The sequence below is a fragment of the Pristis pectinata genome, chromosome 32 (genome assembly GCF_009764475.1).
Source record: "Pristis pectinata isolate sPriPec2 chromosome 32, sPriPec2.1.pri, whole genome shotgun sequence".
NCBI lineage: Eukaryota > Metazoa > Chordata > Chondrichthyes > Rhinopristiformes > Pristidae > Pristis > Pristis pectinata.
In genome coordinates, this window is record NC_067436.1 from 3,344,885 (window position 1) to 3,368,781 (window position 23,897).

Consider the following 23,897-nt stretch of genomic DNA (forward strand, 5'->3'; position numbering starts at 1 on the left):
GTTTCAACTGGAGCTGTACATGGACAAGTGGTGAGAAATTCCTGGGCATTGTACAGTACCCTGCCTTAGCATCAGCTAATTCCTTATAGTACCTCTTTACACACATCTCCAAATAACCCTCAGTCTCCTAACCTCACCCATGGCGTGTATCCCAGTTACCGCCCACTAAATTTAACTCCTGGTGTAATACGAGCACACCTATAATCTCCACAGCTGCCGAAAACTAACTTGTCTTTCCTGCTAACAAGGGGTCCTAGACATAGAACATATACAGCAGAGCACATAACAGGCCCTTTGGCCCACAATGTTGTGCTGACATAGCTAATCCCTCCTACCTACAGAATGCCCATATCCCGCCATTTTCCTCTCATTCATGCCCATCCCAAGCCCCTCTTAAAAGCCCCCAATGAATTTGCCTTCACCACCCTATCATGCAACGCATTCCAGGCATCCACCGCTCTCTCAGTAAAAAGCTTACCCCTCATCCCTGTTCTGAACCTACCCACTCTCACTTTAAATGTATGCCCTCTGGTATTGGATCGCTCAATAATGGGAAAAAGGTATTGCTTATCCACCCTATCTATGCCCCTCATAATTTTATACACTTCCAACAGATCACCCCTCAGCCTCCACTGCTCCAGAGAAAAAGCCCAAGTTTGTCCAGCCTCTCCTGATAGTTCATGCCCTCTAATCCAGGCAGCATCCTAGTAAACCTCCTCTGCACCCTCTCTAAAGCCTCAACATCTTTCCTGTAGTGAGGTGACCAGAATTGCATGCAATACTCTAAATGTGGCCTAACCAGAGTTCTATAGAACATTACTGCACAGTACTGGCCTTCGGCCCACAATGTTGTGCTGACATTTTATCCTGCTCTAAGATCTATCTAACCCTTCCCTCCCACATAGCCCCCCATTTCTCTATCATTCATATGTCTATCCAAGAGCCTCTTAAATGTCCCTAATGTATCTGCTCCCACAACGTCTGCTGGCAGTGCGTTCCATGCACCCACCACTCTCTGTGTAAAGAACTTACCCCTGACATCACCCTTATATCTTCCTCCAATCACCTTAAAATGATGTCCCTTCATGTTAGCCATTGTTGCCCTGGGAAAAGTCTATGACTGTCCACTTGATCTATGCCTCTTATCATCTTGTACACCTCTGTCAAGTCACCTCTCATCCTCCTCGCCAAAGACAAAAGCCCTAGCTCGCTCAAACTATCCTCATAAAACATGCTCTCCAATCCAGGCAACATCCTAGTAAATCTCCTCTGCACCCTCTCTAAAGCTCCCACATCCTTCCTATAATGAGGCGACCAGAACTGGACACAATACTCCAAATGTGGTCTAACAGGAGTTCTGTAGAGCTGCAACATCACCTCGCGGCTCTTGAACTCAATACCCCGACTAATGAAGGCCCACACACCATATGCCTTCTTAACAACCCTACCAACCTGCGTGGCAACCTTGAGGGATCTATGGACGTGCACCCCAAGATCCCTTTGTTCTTCCACACTGCTAAGAGTCCTGCCATTAACCTTGTATTCTGCCTTCAAATTCGATATCCCGAAGTGTATCACTTCACAATTATCCAGGTTGAACTCCATCTGCCACTTCTCAGCCCAGCCCTGCATTCTATCAATGTCCTGTTGTAATCTACAGCAACCTTCTACACTGTCCACAACACCACCAACCTTTGTATCACCTACAAACTTACTAACCCACCCTTCCACATCCTCATCCAAGTCATTTATAAACATCACAAAGAGCAGGGGTCCCAGAGCGGAACACCGCTGGTCACCGACCTCCAGGCAGAATACGCTCCATCTGCCACCACCCTCTGTCTTCTATGGGCAAGCCAATTCTGAATCCACACAGCCAAGTTTCCCTGGATCCCATGCCTCCTGACTTTCTGAATAAGCCTTCCTTATTACTGTACATCTCTGGATTGAAGGTTCCTCACGACCATGAGGAACTATAGAGATGCATCATAACTTCTTGACTCCTATACTCAGTACCTCGATTAATGAAAGCAAGCATTCCATAAGCCTTCTTAACCACTCTATCTACCTGTGCAGTCACTTGCAATGAGCCATTGACTTGCACCCCAAGGTCTCTCTGCTCTTCAACACTGTTAAGGGTCTTGCCCTTAAGAGTGTACTGCCTCTTGACATTGGTCCTACCAAGGTGCAACACCTCACATTTATCCGGGTTAAACTCCATCTGCCATTTCTCTGCCCACATCTGCAGCTGATTTATATCCCGCTGTATCCATCGCCAGTCTTCTACACTATTCACAACTCCACCAATCTTGGGAGAGGGTCCTAGACCTGAAACATTAACTGTTTCTCTCCCCACAGATGCTGCCTGACCAACTGTGTTTTCCCAGCATTTTCTGGTTTTATTTCAGATTTCCAGCATCTACAGTATTTTGATTGTCACCCATAACCTTTGCTCTTTCAACAGCAGGACCACAGCACCTGGGCTCTGTAATTCAGGTAAATCTAATACACACCATAAACTGTAGTTCAGTGTTGGATTTACAACACCAGCAGAATATTGTTGTCCTGTGATTGAAACACAGAAAGCTGAAGGTGTTATTGTTTTCTTACCTTTCCCCATTCTGATGAAGGGTCATTGATCTGAAACTTTCACACAGACGCTGCCTGACCTGCTGAGTATTTCCAGCAGCTTCTGGTCTTAGTGTAGCCTTGTCTCTGATTCCCACTCCAAGCAGAATGTGGTCCTGTTCCGGATTTGCTGATTGACAGCTGTGTAGTCTCCTCAGATGCTGCTGCTAGTGGAAGTCAGACAGCCTCACATCCCCACAGCAGGCCATTGACAACTTACCTCGAAATCTAGATTCCCCAAACCTTATTTGCAGCTCTTTCTCAAACCTTAAGCAAACAGAGCACCACCACCTCCAATTCCACCTTTCTGATTTGGACAAATATCACTGTTCCTTCACCATCGCTGGGTCTAACCCTGGAACTCCTTCCCCAACAGTACCTTCACCAGAAGGACTGCAGCAGTTCAAGAAGGTGACTCATCACCAACTTCCCAAAGGTAATTAGGGGTGAACAATAAATACTGTCCACATGAATGATAGAGAAATGGGGGGCGATGTGGGAGGGAAGAGTTATCTTAGAGCAGGATAAAATGTTGCCACCACATTGTGGGCTGAAGGGCCTGTACTGTGCTGTAATGTTCTATGTTCTAGTTAGAGGTGGAGGGTGAAGTGGAGGTGACCCGGTGTGTTGAATGCAGAGAGGATAATTTGTGGACCAGAGGATTGGTGGACGCTTAACATCAGCAGCTCTTCAGGAACTAATGGCAGATTGTAGATCCTGGCCAATGGGATCAGCTTCAGATAGCCAATGGAGTTCCAGGGTTTAAACCCAGCGATGGTGAATGAACAGCGACATTTATCCAAATCAGAAAGGTGGAACTAGAATCCAGATAAGGGGTCTCAGCCCAAAACATCAACTGTCTATTCCCCTCCACAGATGCTGCCTGACCCGCTGAGTTCCTCCAGGAGTTTGTTTTCTTGTGTGGCTGATTGTAAATCCTGGCCAGTGGTGGGATCTGCTGAAGGGGTTTTGAGCTGCCTGTTCTCTCCTTGTGACCTGCTGATTGGTGGCGAGGAACCTTCAATCCAGAGATGTACAGTAATAAGCTGCAGTGGTAGGCAGAAACACCCAATCTGCCAGCCAATAGTGAAAGCAGAAGTGGTCTCCTGGGTGAAAGCAGTAGATGGTCTACAGTTGCCTCTGTTCCGCTGAGTGCCTCCTTACTCACCCACAGAGTCCTAGGCGTCATCAAAGGGGGAAGAGAGAAAGCAAGAGAGGAAGAAGGACTTCCTTCAATGGCGCTGAGGTCGAGAGTGTTGAGAGCTTCAAGCTCGTTGGAGTGAACATCACCAATAGCCTGAACTAGTCCAACCACATAGACACCACAGCTAAGAAAGCTCACCAGCACCTCTACTTCCTCAGGAGGCTAAACAAATTTGGCATGTCCCATCTGACCCTCACCAATTTTTATCAAGGCACTATAGAAAGCATCCTATCTGGATGCATCAATGCTTAGTATGGCAACTGCTCTGTCTGAGACCACAAGAAACTGCAGAGAGCTGAGGACACAGCACAGCACATCACAAAACCAGCCACCTTCATGGACTCTGTCTACACTGCTCGCTACCCCGCCCACCCCGGACATTCTCTCTTCTCCCTTCTCCCATCAGGCAGAAGATACAAAAGCCTGAAAGCACGTACCGCCAGACTCAAGGGCAGCTTCTATCCTGGTGTTATAAGGCTATTGAATGATCCCCTAGTACGATGAGATGGACTCTTGACCTCACAATCTAGCTCATTATGGCCTTGCACCATATTGTCTGCCTGCACTGCACTCTCTCTGTAACTGTAACACTTTATTCTGCATTCTGTTATTGTTTTCCCTTGTACTACCTCAATGCACTGTTGTAATGAAATGATCTGTATGGACGGTATGCAAGACAAGTTTTCATTGTACCTTGGTACATGTGACAATAATAAATCAATTTACTACTACTTTGCCCCTTTAACAACCTCATGGTGCTGCCTCTATACATCCACACGGGGGCAGACGGGACCTTGGTTTAACATCTCATTCTCTGCTCCCAGGTGTTGGCTCGGGATCCAGTGGTGTGCTGCAGTGTTGGAAGTGCTGTTCCTGGACAAGGTGAAACTGGGGCCACCTCACATATGAGAACAATTCCAAGACACCCTTAAAGCAGCACAACTCCCCTCAGAGTTTGGGCAATATTTATTCCTCAGATGGTACTGGCATACACTGATTTTTTTTAATGTGTCCACATGACTGGGTCTCAGTTTCTCTGGTGGGTTTACAGGTGCTGCTGTTTTCTGGAGGTGAACAATTCACATCCCATCACAGCATTTTGCCTTTTGTATAATTTGGGAGATCTGATTCATTAAAAAGAATCTTCATATCTGATTTAGAATAAGGTAAACTCCTGACAAGGGTGCAGAGAGGAGGCACAGATTACTTGTAGCACAATGTCCAAATGCTAAGGTAGTTGGGTGTCTCTTTGATAAGTTAGTGGGCACATTGTGTATCCCGGAACCGAATCAGATGGAATGGGTGGGTTGCAGGCTCAGTGTGTGCTGGGCACTCTCAGATCAACCAAGCTGCAGTGAAACCCAGGAGTGGATCATCAGACTGCATGGATTGCTTTTGTGACCTCTGCTGGTGAATGGGCACATGGGAATCTGATGCCATTCGTGACACATGGCTTCCCAGCACTCGTTATCTGAGAGTACGTCTGTATCTGAGTGTGAATGTCTACACATGTGAGGGGGTCTTGGTGTACACATGTGAGAGGATCCTAGCATACATGTGTGAGGTGGTCTCATTGTACATGTGTGTGATAGTGTATGAAGCATCTGTGTCTGGTTGTTATTTTCAGGTTGGTATTATTGCATTGTTGGTGGTGGGCTTAACCTTGGAGTGGGTGAGGGGTTAATGAGGGTCACTGAGTTGGGGGAAAGTGTGATTGGAAAAAGCAGGGTGAGGGTCAGGGAGTGGGGACAGAGGGCAGGGGGTGAGGGTCAGGAGTGGGGTCAGAGAGCAGGGGTGGGGACAGGGCAAGGTATGAGGGTCAGTGACAGAAGGCAGGGGGTGAGGGTCAGGGGTGGGGACAGAGGGCAGGGGGCAAGGTCGGGGGCGGGAAGAGATGAGGGTCAGGGGGTAGGGACAGTGGGCAGGGGTGGGGACAGAGGGCAGGGATGAGGGTCACTGGGAATCGCAGCATTTGTCCATACCCAGTGGAGAGCCACTGCAGTCCTGGTGGTGAAGGTGCCCCCAGAGCACTGCTGGAGAGGGAGTCCAGGATTTAGACCCAGTGATGGTGAGGGACCCATGACACATTTCCAAGGCAGATGGTGTGTGACTCGGAGGGGATCCTGCTGGCCGCCACAGACACCCCCAGTGTTTACTGCCCACCCACCTTTTACAGCGAATCACTTTATCCAGTGGCTGAGTTCTGATGGTGGAAATGCTCCTGAGGTCTCCTCGTACAGCACAGAAACAGGCCCTTCGGCCCACAGCACCCGTACCAACCTGTTTGCCCATCCACACAACCCCCATTTTGCCTACGTTACGACTGTATCCTTCTATGCCTTACCTATTGAAGTGTCTGCCTAAATGTCTCTTAAATATAGTAATTATAATCCGATTCTGCCTCCTTCTCTGGCAGTGCATTCAAATAGCAGCCATTCTCTGTGTAAAATAAAACTTAGTCCTCAGAACCCCTTAAGAGCTCCATCCTCTCACCTTAAACTTATGCCCTCATGTCTTTGATACCCCTACCAAGGGTAAAAGATTTTGCCTCTCATAATGTTATACACCTCTATCAGATCACCCTTCAGCCTCCTTCGCTCCAGGGAAAATACACCCAGCCTGTCCAATCTCTCCCTGTAACTCAAGCCCTTCAATCCAGGCAACATCCTGGTGGAGAAACAAAACTGTTGGAAGAATTCAATGGGTCAGGCAGCATCTGTGGAGGCAAAGAGATGGTCAACATTTCAGGTTGTGACCCTGCTTCAGGACGGAAAGTGTAGAGGGAAGGTAGCCGGTATATAGAAGTGAGAGGGAGGGGTGAGACAGGGGCCGGTAGGTGATAGGTGGAACCAGATGAGGGAGGACGATCGGCAGATGGAACCAGGTGGGGGAGGGGGTAGGAAAGGTGAACCAAGGGAGAAGAGACCCAGGTGGATGAGCATGTGGGTGAGGGGCAGGTGGAACCTCATGTAGGGTCTCAACCTGAGATGTTGGACGTCCCTTTGCATCCACAGATGCTGCTCGTCTCACTGAGTTCTTCCAGCTGATTATTGTTTGCTCCAGGTTCCTGCATCTGCAGTCTCTTGTGTCTCCTAACCTCCTGGTGCATCTCCTCCATACTCTCTCCAGCGCAATCACATCCTTCCCACAGTGTGGTGACCAGAACTACACACAGTGCTCCAAGTGTGGCTCAACCAGTGTTTTGTAAAGTTGTAACTTTTCTATATTCCCTTCCCTGACCTTTGCAGGCAAGCACGTCATACACCTTCTTCACCACCCTATCTATCTCTGCTGCCACTTTCAGAGAACTATGGACTTAGACCCCAAGATCCTTCTGTTCATCAACATTCCTTCATGCTCTACCGTTTACCATATATGTCCTACCCCATTTGACTTTCCAAAATGTGTCACCTTGCACTCATCAAGATTAAATTCCGTCATCTCAATGCCCCACCCAGCTTCCCACCCGATCTATACCCTGCTGTAACCATAGGCAAACTTCCTTGTTATCCACAACACCACCAATTTTTGTGTCATCCACAAACATTCTAATCATACCTTGTACATTAACTAGCAAGTTGTTAATATGTATCACAATTAAGAAGGTCCCAGCACGAATCCCTGCAGTACACCACTTGTCACTTGTTTCCAATCTGAAAAGTATCCCTCCATCACTGCCTCTGCCTCCTATCACCAAACCAATCCTGGATCCAATTAGCTTGCCTTGGATTCTGTGTGCGTTAACCTTCTGGACCAGCCTCCCACGCAGGACCACCAACTTTTACCGATGCACCATAGAAAGCATCCAATCTGGATGTGTCACGGCTTGGTACGGTAACTGCTCTGCCCGGGACCGCAAGAAACTGCAGAATTGTGGACACAGCCCAGCGCATCACGGAAACCAGCCTCCCCTCCATGGACTCTTGTCTACACTTCTCACTGCCTTGGTGAAGCAGCCAACATAATCAAAGACCCTACCCACCCAAGTCATTCTCTCTTCTCCCCTCTCCCATCAGGCAGGAGATACAGGAACCTGAGGGCACATGCCACCAGGCTCAAGGACAGCTTCTATCCCACGGTGATAAGACTATTAAACGGTTCCCTTATACAATGAAATGGACTCTTCACCTCACAATCTACCTTGTTAGGACCTTGCACCTTATTATCTACCTGCAAAGCACTTCCCTGAGGTGACACTGTACTCTGTATTCTGTTATTGTTTTTACCCTGTACTACCTCAATGCACTGTGTAATGAATTGATCTGTACAAACGGTATGCAAGACAAGTTTTTCACTGTACCTCTGTACAAGTGATAATAATGAACCAATACCAATACCTTGTCAAATGCCTTACTAAAGAACGCAATCAAACTAGTGAGACAAGATTTCCCCCTCACAAAGCCACGCTGACTATCCCTGATCAGTCCCTACCTTACCAAATGTACATAACTCCAGTCGCTTAGAACTTTCTACAATAATATCCCTCCCACTGACATAAGGCTCATCGGCCTGTGGTTCCCTGGCTTATCCCTGCTGCCCTACTTAAATAAAGGAACATTCCATGTCCTCCGGTGTTCTTAGTATGTCACCTGTAGCTTACGAAGATGGTAAAATCTCCGTCAGGGCCCCAGTTATCTTCTCCCTTCTTTCCCATAATATTCTGGGATAGATCTCATCTGGCCCTGGGGATTTATCCACCCTTATACATTCCAAGACATCTAACACCTCCACCTTCTTAATGTTCCAGACTACTAATGTATCCCTCCCTGAACTCGCTATCACAGATAAGAAGTATTCATTTAGGACTTCACCCACATCCTCTGTCTCCACACATAGATGGTCCCTAAGGGGACCCACTCTTTTCCTGGTTACCTTCTTGCTCCTAATATACCTATAGGATGATCTAGGATTCTCCTTAATCTTACCTGCCAAGGATATTTTTGTGGCCTTGTTTTGCCCTCCTAATTTCTTTCATAAGTACTCTCCTATACCCTCTGTGTTCCTCAAGGAACTCACTCCATCCCAGTCACCTGTACCTATCATGTACTTCCTTTTTTTTCCTTATCAAACCTTGGACTGTCTTCCAAGGTTCCCTAACCTTGTCTTCAGTGCCTCTCACCCCTACCAGAACATTCTGGCCCTAAATTCTCCCTAACTCTCTTTTAGCGGACTCCCACAAGTATCTGCTCCCAATCTACTTTCACCAGTTCCTCTCTCACACTATCGAAATCAGCCTTCCCCATTTTAGGACCTCAACTTGAGGACCAGCCATATCCCTTTCCATAACTACTTTGAAACTTACAGAATTATGGCCGTTGTTCCCAAAGTGATCTCCCACCAATACTTCCACCAATTGTCCAGTGTCATTTGCTAAGATAAGGTCAAGTACAACTCCTTCTCTAGTAGGGCTATGTACATATTTTCCCAGAAAACTATCCTGGATGCACTCAACACATTCTTCCCCGTCCAGTAATTGGTCCCAATCCCCCAGGTATGGCTGGGTTTGTTTTCCTTGGAGTGGAGGAGACTGGGTGGGGAGACCTGGTAGAGGTATACAAAGTTATGAGAGGCATAGACAGAGCAAAAAGAACTTTTTCCCATGGTAGAGGCATCAGAGGGCATAGATTTAAGCTGAAGAATAGGTTTAGAGGGGACCTGAGGAAGAATCGTTCATCCAGGCAGTGGCTGCGATCTGGAACACACTGCCCGATAGAGTGATCCAGGCAGGGACACTCACAATATTTAAGAAGCATTTGGATGAGCGCTTGAGTAGCCAAGGCTGGGAACCAAGTACAGGTAAATGGAATTAGTATAGATAGGACTTAATGGTTGGCATGTACCTGATGGGCTGAAGGGCCTGTTTCGGTACCCTATGACTCTATTGTCCAGCTCCTTTCCTTGTACAGCAGATGAAACCAGAGCACTTCATCCCACGTTGCTGCATTGTTTACCTTGACACCTTTGAAGTTCCTTTGGTCTTTAGCTGTTCCTGCATGCTCCTTCACACCCATCTTCGTTTGAGAGGGTTGGTTTATGGTGGTGTTCCCAGGGCAGGGGCTGCACTCTGGGCAGTCCCAATGAGTGAGTGGGTCAGCACACTGGCACAGCAAGTAGAGCTGCTGCCTCACAGCTCAGAGACCCAGGTTCTATCCTGACCTCGGGTCCTGTCTATGTGGACGTTCTCCCTGTGACTGTGCGGGTTTCCCTGGGGGGCTCCAGTTTCTTCCCACATCCTTAAGACATGCAGACTGGTAGGTTAATTGACCGCTGTAAGTTGCCCCTGGTGTGTGGGTGAGTAGTAGAATCTGGGTGGAACTGTGGGGAGAATAAAATGGGATCAAATGGGTGCATGATGGTCAGTTTGAGGGCCTGCTTCATGCCTCATGTCTCTTTGACATCAGGGGCTCCGGCTCTGGTCCAATATCCAACGGGATTCTCTCATCCAGTGGATGGCCGGGACTCTGATTCCACCATTCTAAACACTCTGGAGTTTTGTTCTATGTCCTCGTAACCTGCTTATCTTTACAAACTGCTGACGTCATAGTTGGGAGTTGCCTATCTCTTCCCCACTATCTGCCAGGAATAGTCCCAGTCATTAATGATATTTGTTTCATTTCTCATGCGCTGCCTCCTGGGTTAACCATTAACTCCACAATGGGCTCATCTCTGCCTCGTGCACTGGAAGTAAGCTGGAGATGTGGCCCCGGGTTGTTCCGAAGGGAGCGGGTGGTGTTGGGTGCTCCCAGATAAGTGAGCCCTGTTCACCAACCCACTGTATCGGAAGGACCCTCTTGAGTGGTTCTCAGAAACGGTGATCAGGGGCTGGGGGTGGGGCGGAGTGTGGGGGTGGTGTTGGGTGTCTGTAGGAACTGGGTGGATCAGGAGGAGAGAGAAAAGGATCAGTGGGGCAGCAGGTTGCTTGAAATTGGAGCACAGATTCTCTGCAACGCGCACACTAGACGACCGTCCTGCCGAGCACCTGCGCTCCATCCGCCATGGCCTTCTGGAGCTCCCGGTTGCCGGCCATTTTAATTCCCCTCCCCATTCCCACACTGACCTGTCCGTCCTCGACCTCCTCCAATGCCAGGGTGAGGCTAAACACAAACTGGAGGCAACAACACCTCATATTCCACCTGGATGGTCTACAACCTGACGGCGTGAACATCAAATTCTCTGATTTCACCTGTGATGCTGCTGCAAGTAAGTTTTTAATTGCATCTGTGCATACATGTGCTTGTGCAGATGGCAATAACCTCGACTTTGAGGTAACCCACTGCCCCCACTCTTCCCATCTGCCCATCCCACGTGCCCACAAATACTGCAGATGCTGGAAATCTAAAATCAAAGCAGAAGATGCTGGAAATACTCAGCAGGTCAGGCTGCATCTGTGGGAAGTTCACGCTTCACGTCCTCTTCCCTTCCCACCATCCAGGGATAAAAGCCGAGCCTGTCCAGCCTCTCCTTGGAAGACAATCCACCCGTTCCCTTCGCTGAAGCCCCAGGAACATCCAACAGCTCCCAGCTTCCTGACCCACAAAACCACGGTGTACCATGAATGCCTCCGACATTTAAAACACCCAAAGTTACTCAACAATTATTACAAATTAATCACATTAATACAGCATTTATAAATTGTTAAATAATCTTAACTTGAAATTACAACCAATGCAAGATGGTGCCGGGGCATGGCGACTTGTTGCAAGCTGCCCTCTGCAGATCTACTCATTACTTTTACTATAATTGTTCTACTCTTTTAAATTTAAATTCTATGTCACTAAGTATTCTGTGACACTTTACTCTGTATTCTGTTGTTGCTTTTACCCTGTACTACCTCAGTGCTCTGTGTAATGAATTGATCTGTACAATTGGTATGCAAGACAAGTTTTTCACTGTACCTTGGTACAATTGACAATAATAAACCAATACCAAACACTACAAAACAATGAAATAAATTTATTACAACTGTTAATAATTAAATCCATTTAACTCAATTTCATCAAAGAAGCTCTCTCAGAGTCGCTCGTCCCCATTGAAGTGAATGGAGTCACTGAGTCTGCGTTAGGTGTAAGGCAGGCCTGGGTTCATCCAGTGCCTTCCCAGTGGGAAATCTGCATAATGTTGGCAGTCCACTGCAGGATTCCTTGAGGAGCTCAGCACTGGGGAGTGGGCACACCCACTGTGACCAGCGGTGTTACAACGGGATAGTTGGAAAAGTTCAGCATGGTTCTGTGAAAGGGAGACCATAGTTGGCCAGTATATTGAAGTTCTTTGAACATGTGTTGTGTATGAAGGGAACTCAGGGGATGTCGTATACTTAGATTTCCAGAAGGCATTTGATAAGGTGCCACATAGTGGAAGATAGGAGCTTGTGTTGTAGGAGGTAATACTTTGGCATGAGTAGAAGTTTGGTTGGCTAAGGAAACTCAGTGGGTCAGGCAACATCTGTGGAGGGACATGGACTGCCAGGACACCAATGTTCCTACTGCCAGGTCAAGGGCAAACACAAATTAGAGGAACAGCACCTCATATTCCGCCCGGGCAGTCTCCAACCTGGTGGCATGAACATTGAGTTCTCAAACTTCCGGTAACCGCTCCTCCTCTTTCCCTTTTCCTTTTTCTCTTCCCTCCTGACCTACCTGGCCCCCAGCACCATGTCTCCTTCCCCTCCCCCACCCCCTCCATCTGCCCACACCCTCCTCCCACTGGTTGCCCTCCCCACCTCCCTCCCTCTATTCCAGGCTCCACCGTCCTCTCCTATCAGATTCCATCATCTTCAGCCCTTTGTCACTTCCACCTATCACCTCCCAGCTTCTGACACCATTCCCACTCTCCCCCCCTCCCTCATCTGCCTATCAACCACCCCCCCTCACCTGCATCCACCTATCACCTGCCAGCTCTTGCTCCACCCCTCCCCTCCACCATTTGTGGAGACACTGGATGTCTCCCCTCTTTCTTTCAATAATATTTTCACTTCATCCAGGGATAGTGCCAGGACCTGAACTGATGGCTGATTCCTTCGTTGTATCTCTTCAAGACAATAGAAGCAAGAGAAGGCCATTTGGCCCATCAAGCCTGCCCCACTATTCAACATGATCATGAATGATCTGCCCCAGGTCTGAGCTCCTCCTCTGGGCCAGTTCCCCACTGCCCTCAATCCCCCGATCTATCAACACTTTTTATTTAAATCCTGCAATGATCCAGCCCCAGTGATCTACATCCTACAATATGATCTGATCCACGTTGAGAAACAACTCAGTTTTTCTTTGATTGGGAAATCAGCCTCAATTGTCCATGTAATTCAGTACACTGGCACCAACGAGTGTCGTTTCTATTTGCAGAGAGGAAGTGTGACGAAGGATCGTGGAGCTCGCTGGGGAAGAGGCTGGGGTCGTTCTGTCTGGAGCAAAGACCCGATGGAGGTAATGAGGAGGTTTGACGGAGAGGGGGTAGGGAGAAAATGTTTGCAATGGTGCAAGGGTCAGTGGCTGGTGGACGTCAGCAGAATGAGGAGACTATTGTCCTGGGAGAGGTGTGGTCGGGAATTCACTGTCTGGGAGGATGGTGGGAGCAGATCCAGAAAGAGGTTTGGAGAACTACAATTCACAGGTGAGAAGTGTTGCATTTTGAGAAGTTAAACCAGGTCAGGATTTACACGGTAAACATCAGGTCCACGGGAAGTGTTATAGACCAAGGAGTTCACGTACGTAGATCCATGAAAATGGCAACACAGGTAGACAGGGTGGTGAAGAAGGTTTGACACACTTGCCTTCATCAGTCAGGGCATTGAGTACAAGAGTTGGGATGTCATGTTACAGCTGGACAAGACGTTAGTAATGGGTATTGTGCACAGTTCTGGTCACCCAGCTACAGGAAGGATGTGATTAAGCCAGAGACGGTGCAGGAAAGACTCACAAGGATGTTACCAGGACTGGAGGGCTTGAGTTATAAGGAGAGACTGGATAGGCTGGGTTTTTTTCCCCTGGAGTGTAGGAGGCTGAGAGCTGACCTTACAGAGGTGAATAAAATCATGAGGGGCTTAGATAAGATGAATGATCATAGTCTTTACCCTGGGATATGGGAGCCTAAAACTTGAGGGCATCAGTTTAAGGTGAGAGGGGAAACATTTAAAGGGAACCTGAGGGGCAGGTTTTTCCACACAGAGGGTATATGGAACGAGCTGCCAGAGGAAGTGGTAGAGGCGGGTACAATCATAATGTTTAAAAGACATTTGGACGGGTACATGAATAGGAAACGTTTAGAGGGATATGGGCCAAACACAGGCAAATGGGACCAGCTCAGGTAGGCAAATTGGTTGGCATGGACGAGTTGGGTTGAAGAGCCTGTGTAACTCTAAGCCTAGCCCACCTAACCTTTCTTCTCAGACAACCCACCCACTGCAGGGTATGAAGGTCATGGTTTAAGGGTTCAGGGAGGAAGCTTGACAGAGGCAGAGTACAGATGAGGGGGAGGGCCACCAGGCTTCAGGAGAAAGGTTAAACTGAAACCCCGTACTGTTGGACGAAGAGCTAGTGGTTCTTGCAGGGTCCCACCCAGTGGCCATCCTCCATAAGCAGCACCTCAAGGGAAGGACTCACCTGTATTGGTCATTTTCACTACCTCAGAAGTCCCAAATAAAACAGCCAGTTCACACACAACAAGCTCCCAGATAAAGCTCCCAGATTACAAACTGCTCGATAAAAAGAGAAAATGCTATAAGCCCTCAGCAGGTCAGGCAGCACCTGTGGAGAGGGAGCTTGAGTTAAGGTTTTAGGTTGATGACCTTTCATCAGTTCTGATTCGCTGCCTCGCATTCTCTCTCCACAGACACTGCCTGACCTGCCGAGTGTTTCCAGCGTTTTCAGTTTTACTTTTGATTTCCAGCATCGGCAGAGTTTTGCTTTTTGATTTCTTTTGTGACACTGACTGAGGTCTACATCTTGGCCAAGCTCTGGGAAGAGATCCTATGCGCTTCCAGTTGGAGTGACAGGATTGTTTGTGGTAATCAGAGTGCTTGGTTTAACAGTTCAGCGGTTCCTGTGGGCCTGGACACGTGCTCCAGAGGGCTTGTTCCTTCTAATACAACAGGCCGTTCCTTCTTTGGACAAAACTTTGAATTATCAATATGACGTCCCGGTAAAACATTAAACAGCTCATTATCATGTGACTTTCTGAACCAATGCACTCTCCTTTTTATCAGACAAGGAACAAAGGCCACTGTCTCCGAAACACCTCACTCCCAGGAAGCTTCCTTGGTATTGGATGTCCCAGGCTGAGCTCCCATGTTCACCTCAGCTCCTGAAACAAAGTGAATTTTGAAAGAGGTGAGAGCAGAAGGATCTGTGGAGAGCACCATGCAGAATCGGCACTGTGTAACCCAAAGCCTGGGGCTACTGGTGGTCCATTTCATGGTCCTCAGTCTGGGCCAAAAGCCAGAAGGTAAGTTCCGTCCCGTAGTGACGAGAAATGGCGTGTGAGTGTGATAATCAGTGCTCACTGTGAGTGGAGACACCGATGGGTAAAGCATCTCCTCTTCCTGAAGCGTTTGACTGAGTTTAACAAAGAATCAGAGAGCTTATTATCCACTGATGTACTGTTGTAGGACGGACAGCACTGCAGCCAACACTTGCGAATTCACTGAACGTAACAGGGGCAGAGGCAGCCCACCAGGGCCCTCAAGCCTGCCTTGCCATTCATTCTGATCATGGCTGACCTGCCCCAGGCCTCAGGTCCTCTCTATGCCGCATCCCCATGGCCCTCAATCCTCCCATCTTTCAAAAATCTAGCTGCCTCCTCCTTAAACCCCTCCAGTGATCTATCCTGTACAACTCTCTGGGGTAGAGAATTCTAGAGACCCACCACCCACTGTGAGAAGAACTTCCTGCACATCTCAGCTTTACGTGACCATCCACCTGTGACTACGAACTACGTCCCCTCATTCCACACTTTCCCACTTGTAGAAACATGCCAGCACCTACCTCACCATGCTTCAGTGAGGTCACCCCTCATTCTTCCAAACCCTACAGAGTACAGGTCTCACTCTTTTAGCCTCTTGTGACGGGACAACCCTCTCGTCCCAGGAATAAGCCAAGTGAAGCTGTTGCGGACTGCCTCAGCACTAGTACATCTTCCTTAAATAAGGTGGCCGAAGCTGGTCGCAGTACTCCAGCTGTGGCCTCACCAACACCCCGTACAATTGTAACAATATGTCTCTGTTATTAGACCGCAACCCCGGGCAATAAAGGCCAAAATGTCTGTCGTCTGCTTCATCACTTCCTGTGTCTGCGTTCTAACTTGTGGTGTTTCATATACAAGGACACCTCCTTCCCTCTTCACGTATCTTCACAGTCTCCTCATTTAGATAATACTCTGCCTTTCATTTCCTTCTACCGAAGTGCATGACCCCACATTAAACTGCCCCCTCCTCTAGCCCAGATAGAGGTATTAAATACTCGAGGCCCTGAGGAACTCCACTAGTTGCATTTTTCCAGCCTAATTAAGGCCCATTTAATCCATCCCACTGTCTTCTGTGTGACAACCAGACCCCAGTCCTTGCTAACACATTTCCCCAAATGATCTGAGCTCATCTTGTGCATCAGCCTTTCATGTGGCACCTTATCAAATACCTTCTGAAAATCCATGCCATCTACAGGTTCCCCTCTATGTGTTCCATCCTCAGAACATGATTCCCCTTTCATGAACAGAGTTGACGGTTTGATTGCATTAAACCTCTCTAAATGACTTGCTACTTCTTCCTTGATTATAGATCCCGGCATCTTCCCAATAACAGGCCTGTAGTTACCTCCTGTTTGTCTCCCTCCCTTCCTGAACTATGGAATCACATTTGCAGGTTTCCAATCCGTCCGTGCCCTGCTGGAACCCAGTGGGCTTTGTACCACTTCAGACAATGGCTCTACTACTGCTGAACCCGGAGACCTGTCTGCCTGTAATCCCATTAGATTTCCAAAACATTGTCCCTCATAATACAAGTCGTTAAAAGTTCTTCCCTCTTATTTGAAACCAGCCCATCGGTCTCCTTGGGATATTTCCACTATGAAGACTGAAGCAAAGTGTTGGTTTGAATTATCTGCCACTTCCTGTTTCCTGTTATTAATCCCTCAGTCTCACCCTCGAGGGATCCCTCACTTACCCTAACCACATTCCATTTTGCACATCCTTGCTCTTGCTTTGATATTACTTGCTGGTTCATCTTATATTGGTATTGATATTGGTATTGGACTTGGTTTATTATTGTCACTTGTACCGAGGTACAGTGAAAAACTTGTCTTGCAAACCAATCGTACAGGTCAATTCATTACACAGTGCAGTTACATTGAGTTAGTACAGAGTGCATTGAGGTAGTACAGGTAAAAACAATAACAGTACAGAGCAAAGTGTCATATCTACAAAGAAAGTGCAGTGCAATAAGGTGCAAGGTCACAACAAGGTAGATCATGAGGTCAGAGTCCATCTCATTGTATAAGGGAACCGTTCAATAGTCTTATCACAGTGGGGTAGAAGCTGTCCTTAAGTCTGGTGGTACGTGCCCTCAGGCTCCTGTATCTTCTACCTGTTGGAAGGGGAGAGAAGAGAGAATGTCCAGGGTGGGTGGGGTCTTTGATTATGCTGGCTGCTACACCAAGACAGCGAGAGGTAAAGACAGAGTCCAAGGAGAGGAGGCCGGTGTCTGTGATGCTCTGGGCTGTGTCCACAACTCTCTGCAGTTTCTTGCGGCCCTGGGCAGAGCAGTTGCCGTACCAAGCCGTGGTACATCCAGATAGGATGCTTTCTATAGTGCATCGATAAAAGTTGGTGAGAGTCAAAGGGGACAAACTGAATTTCTTTAGCCTCCTGAGAAAGTAGAGGTGCTGGTGAGCTTTCTTGGCCGTGGCATCTACGTGATTTGACCAGGACAGGCTGTTGATGTTCACTCCTAGGAACTTGAAGATCTCAACCCTCTCTACCTCAGCACCATTGATGTAGACAGGTGCATGTACACCGCCCCCTTTCCTGAAGTCAATGACCAACTCTTTTGTTCTGTTGACATTGGGGGAAAGGTTGTTGTCATGACACCATTCCACTAAGCTCTCTATCTCCTTCCTGTACTCTGACTCATCGCCGTTTGAGATACGGCCTACAATGGTGGTATCATCTGCAAACTTGTAGGTGGAGTTAGAGCAGAATCTGGCCACACGGTCATGAGTGTATAGGGAGTAGAGTAGAGAGCTGAGGACGCAGCCTTGTGGGGCACCAGTGTTGAGAATAATCGTGCCAGAAGTATTGCTGCCTATCCTCACTGATTACAGTCTGTTGGTTAGAAAGTCAAGGATCCAGCTACAGAGGGAGGTGTTGAGTCCAAGGTCTTGAAGTTTGGTGACAAGCTTGCTTGGGATTATTGTACTGAAGGCAGAGCTGTAGCCAATAAACAATTGTCTAATGTATGTGTCTTTACCGTCCAGATGCTCCAGAGCTGAGTGTAGGGCCAGGGAGACAGCGTCCGCTGTGGACCTGTTTCGGCGATAGGCGAATTGCAGTGGGTCCAGGTTGTCTGGGAGGCTGGAGTTGATGCGTGCCATGACCAGCCTCTCAAAGCACTTCATGATGGTGGATGTCAGAGCCACTGGTCGTATAGTCGTATAGTCAATGTTCTCCCTCTTTATCAGCTTCATAGTCCACTGCTGGTTCTCAAAAAATCCCCAGTCCTCTGGTAGACCACTGGTTATTCCCACGTTTTACGATCTAGTTTGGATTTAATGTTTTCCCCTACCTCCTTCATTAACCATGGATGGTTCCTCTTTCTCATGGAATCCTTCTGTCTGTTTGGGACAAAACCAGCACCCTGAGCTCCTGGAAAGGACAAGTTGGGCCAGTAATCTGATCGTGTTCATTCAGTGAATTTGCAGAGTGACTAAAGGCCCCGGAATCCCTGCGGTCTTCAGGACACTCGATGGGGATCAGTTCCATCCATTGGCGACTCCACTCACACCCTCAATTTAACATCTCATCTGAAAGCCAGTCGCTCTGAGAGTGGAGCACTCCCCCAGCATCACACTGGGGCTACAGGCTGGAGTGGGACTTGAACCCACCAACCTCCTGAGTAATTCACGGAGCCAAAGCTAGAGAACAAAGGGAGCCCTCTGGTCCACCAATCTCATCAGTGATTTAGTTACTACATTTCTCATGCCCTGCTTCTGAAGGACTGTGGAACTGAGGCTACACAAGGAAACAGGAAGCAGGGACAGGAGACTGTTCGGCCCCTCAACCCTGTCCCTCCGTTCCATCTGATCCGACCAAGATCTCAGCTCCTCTCTCCCTCCTATTCTCCATAACCCTTCACCCATCACCATGGTGCAAACATCCGTCTTTGGACTTGAATATCATCCACAGCTTCCTGGGGCAGAGAATTCCAAACATTCCCAGTGCTCTGAGAGAAGAAATTCCTCCTCATCTCTGCCTTAACCAGCTGAGTGTTTCTAGATACCCCTCACTAATGAAGTCATCTCCTCAGCATCCACCTGTCACTCTCCCTCAGAAGCTGATAAGTCTGATGGACCGCAGAGGTTCAAGAAGGCAGCTCGCTGTCACTTTCTCAGGGGCAACTAGGGACGGGCAATTAAATGCTGGGTCAGTCTGCGAAGTCTTCAATGAATAGACAAAAAAGGTTTCAGTAAGGTCACCTCACCCTCTAGAAGAGTGACTATTGACCCAGCCTGTTCAACATTCCTTTATCCCAGAGGTTAACTCAGTGAACCTTCTCTGCCCTGCCTCCAATGCAAATGTATCCCTCTTTAAATAGGGAGACCAAAGCTGTGATCCAGGTCTGGTCTCGCCAGGGTGCTGCCAGTTAGAGAGTCCTCCCCTTATCTCTCTCATGATAAAGGCCAATGGTCATTTGCCTTTCCATTTCTATGTAACCCCACACACTAACATTCAGTGTCTCATGGACAAGGCCTCCCTGCTCCTTCTGTACACAAGCACTCAGTCATTGCTCTTCACTTAAACAATATCCTGCTTTTCTGTTCTTTCTGCCAAAGTGCAGGACCTCACCTTTCCCCACATCACAGTCCATCTCCCTTGCTGGTTGTGCACCCTGTGTGGACTCTTCTCGCAACGGGCTTCCCCGCCGGAACTAAAGCAGCAGATGCTGGAGGCACTCAGCGGAAAGAGAAGCAGAGTTCACGTTTTCTGACGGTCCGAAACGTTAACGCTGTTCCTCTCTCCACACACGCTGCCTGACCTGCTGAGTGTTTCCAATGTTTTCTGTCACTGTTTCAGATTTCTGCAGTTACTTTTGGATTTCCATGTGCTCTCCCACCTAACTTGTATCATCAGCAAATTTATCTTCAGTGCACTCAGTCCTTGCATTAATATGGATTGTGAATAGTTGAGTCTCCAGCACTGATCTCCACTAGTTATGGCTCGTTTTTCTGATCCTGTGCTTTACTATCAGTTGGTCAGTCCTTGATCTGTACTGGTTTATCCAACCGTCCCACCAATATGTTCTTATGCCATTGCCCAGGCTGCAGAGCCACAGGACCAGGGAGTAGACTAACAGCAATATGGGACAGAGAAACACAGGACTGCAGATGCTGGAATCTAGATGAAAACCACGATGATGCTGGAGGAACTCAGCAGGTCAGGCAGCGTATTGGGCTTCCCCTTTCCCTATATTCAGTTCTGAAGAAGGGTCCTAACCCGAAACGTTGACCGCCTGCTTTTCTCCACGGATGCTGCCTGGCAACATGTACATCATTGGACAGGCAGCTAGAACAAAAAACAAAGCAAATTATGGAAATCATTTGGAATTTTTGGGGGTTTCACAATCCATTGGAGCTGTATCTGGGCAGAGTGGGAATTTGGGGAGGAGGTCACTGCGAGGGGTTCCCTCCTGTGTAGGTGGGACAGGGAGACGTATGGGTCTCTTGTCCCAGAATCAGCTATTTAGCACAGGAAGATCACGTCACATCCCAGTGGCTGGGGGGGGGGGTGGGGGGGGGTGGGTTTGTGGGAGAATGGAGGCACGTCCTGCAGGAGCTGCCGAGATTTTCCTCAACCCCTTTCCCGACGGTGCTGATCTGTCAGAATTCCCACCCAGTGGCAAACGTGAATTTCCTTCATTCGCCCTGGCCGAGGAGACTGGCATTGGCTGGGAATGTTGGCCACAGGCCTTTCCTTGTTGGGAATGGCAGCCACATTGGGCACTGCCAGCACTTCCACTACGCCCCCTTGTTCACCCCCACGGCCCCCGGCACCTGTGGGCACCTGGTAATGTCAGCTGGCGTGGTGTTGAAGGAGCTTGGTGTTCCCAGGGGCCCACAGTGGCACTGGGGTGGAGAGGGAGCAAAGGGAGAAGGACGGGAAGTCAGAGTGGTCTGTGGCAACGAGCAGGGCAAGGGAGGGAAGGAGCTTCACCCAAACATCATGCCGGGTGAAAGTGAAGCACCGGGAGCTCGATGTGTTCAGCAACACACGATTATGGGCAGGCACGGTAGTGTAGCGGTTAGTGTGATGCTTTTACAGCACCAGCGACCAGGGTTCAATTCTGGCCGCTGTCTGTAAGGAGTTTGTACGTTCTCCCCGTGTCTGCGTGGGTTTCCTCCGGGTGCTCCGGTTTCCTCCCACATTCCAAAGATGAATGGGTTAGGAAGTCGTGGGCGTGCTATGTTGGCGCCAGAAACGGGGCGACACTTGCGGGCTGCCCCCAGAACACTCTACGCAAAAGATGCCTTTCACTGTGTGGTTCAATGTACATGTGACTAGAAAAGAAATCTCATCTCACCTCTCATCTCATTATGGAGCAGTGTCGGTGGAGGGACCGAAGGGAAACCCAGCCACGCCCTTTGCCCCACCAAACAATCTTCCACTCCCCCCCCCCCCCCCCCCCCCCCCCCCGACCCATCCCAACTGCTGGAAAGTGACCCGACACCTTCCCGCACTGAATATCCGATTCTGGGGCAGCAGACTCACGGATATTCCCACCCCTGGCAGTCACCTCCATCACGAGCTCCCACTCCCAGGGGAAACCCTTCTGCCCGGATACAGCTCCAATGGATTGTGATGATGAAGTCTGGTTCAGAAGGGTTTTCACTCGATAAAGCAGTGAGTTGGAATCATTAGGGAAAGACTTTGGGATCATAAAGGACTGCCACATGGACACTGGTTCAATAATGGGCTTTGAAAGGGATTTGGATGAATACTGGAACAGGGAATAAATTGTAGGGAGATCGAGTGGGCTTAACTGGAATGCTGTTTGGAAGAGCTAGCACAGAGCCGAGAAGCTGAATGGTCTCCTCCTGAACTGTGATATGCTACAATGGAGGGAAGGTAATGGAACGGACTGCTGGGTCCCTGATATATCAGAGAGGAAGTGGCCAATCAGCGTTGGGTAATCGCCAACTGTATGTCAGTGTGAGGGGGGGGGGGGTTCCCCTCGGTCCTGACTCCCCCCTCCACACCTCACAGTGTGACATCACTGGAAGTTTTGTGGGCCGCCTAACCAATGGGTGGCAACTAGAGATCAGCCATCAGTGGCAGGAGGGAGTCAAGGGGCACAGAAGATAGAAGCTCGGTTTGGGAGAATTGTGAAACAGAAGCTGAAAATGCTGGAAAGAGTTAACATTTCTTCTTCTACAGACGCTGCCTGACCTGCTGAGTGTTTCCAGCATTTTCTGTTTTTGCTTCAGGTTTGCAGCAGCTGCGTTTTTTTGTTTTTGTTGGTGAAATGGAGGGGGATTCAGGGGGGAGCCGGTGGCTGCCGAGTTGTGGCCTGTCAGATCGGCCTTTAAACGCTCTCAGCCTTTTTCGTTCTGTGTATTAAGTCAGGCCACAAATAATAATGACCACCAAGAGGTGGGGCAGCCCTTCCAGAAGATTCTGAGGGGCTGAGGGTATCAGAATTCCAAATGACCTTCAAACCTGCTGTGCTTTCACTCACGTCCACTCAGGGGTTACTGATAATCAGCATGAGAATGCTACTATTGCTGCAAATGGCTTTCTTTATTGCTTTATTGCTGCTGTTTCCTGCACCAGCTCTTTCTTCACGTAATGCGCAGGGGTGTCACCGGCTGCAGAGATGTGATCACGGGGGAGACATTTTGCTGGATCACGAGGGAGACATTTCTCTCCTTGTTTGTGTGCCTGGCCCTGGGAACGAGGCCAACAGAAAGTGAGAACGTTGCACATGCCCGAAAAATGGTTGGTGCTTGGAAACACTTCCTGTCCCTGGACCCAGATGTGGTCTGATGAGATAGGTTGAGGTCTTAAACCAAAGGTTACCCTCCCTAATGGGTGGTTCATGGATAGTTGACGGTCAGCATGGTCTCAATGGGCCAAAGGGCCAGATTCCATGGTCTATGACTATAAGTACAGGTCTAAATATAAGACTCTAAGTTAATGAGGCCCACACTTGGAGTACTGTACATAGTTATGATCACCCTGTAAAAGGAAAGTCATCATTAAGCTGGAAAAAGTGCAAAGAATGTTTAGGAGGATGTTACTGGGACTTGAGGGCCTGAGTTATAGGGAGAGATTGGGCAGGCTGGGTCTTTATTCCTTGGAGCATAGGAGTCTGACGAGTGACCTTAAAGAGATGTATAAAATCATGAGGGGCATAGATAGGGTGAATGTGCACACTTTTTCCCAGGGAAAGAGTAAGTTGGTTTATTATTGTCACATGTACCGAGGTGCAGTGAAAAACTTTGTTTTGCATGCCATCCATACAGATCATTTCATCACATCAGTGCATCGAGGTAGTACAAGGGAAAACAATAACAGAATGCAGAATAAAGTGTTACAGTTACAGAAAAAGTGCAGTGCAGGCAGACAATAAGGTGCAAGGCCATAAGGAGATAAATCGTACTAGGGGACCATTCAATAGCAGGATAGAAGCTGCCCTTGAGCCTGGTGGTACGTGCTTTCAGGATTTTGTATCTTTTGCCTTAATGGAGAGGGGAGAAGAGAGAATGTCTGGGGTGGGTGGGGTCTTTGATTATGTTGGCTGCTTTCCTGAGGCAGTGAGAAGTGTAGACAGAGTCCAGGGAGGGGAGGCTGGTTTCCGTGATGTGCTGAG

The 23,897-nt window shown here is 48.5% G+C and overlaps 1 protein-coding gene across 2 annotated transcripts in view; it reads left to right on the forward strand.

Moving 5' to 3' along the window:
- The window catches only part of si:dkeyp-73b11.8 (BPTI/Kunitz domain-containing protein), a 49,667-nt gene that overhangs the window by 1,570 nt on the left and 24,200 nt on the right, over window positions 1-23,897 (forward strand). For both annotated transcript variants that reach the window (XM_052042427.1, XM_052042428.1), the window contains exons 2-3: window positions 13,171-13,251; window positions 15,030-15,268. In XM_052042427.1, the coding sequence (XP_051898387.1) occupies window positions 15,184-15,268 (85 nt within the window). In that variant the 5' untranslated portion in view covers window positions 13,171-13,251; window positions 15,030-15,183. The remainder of the gene's footprint in view (window positions 1-13,170; window positions 13,252-15,029; window positions 15,269-23,897) is intronic.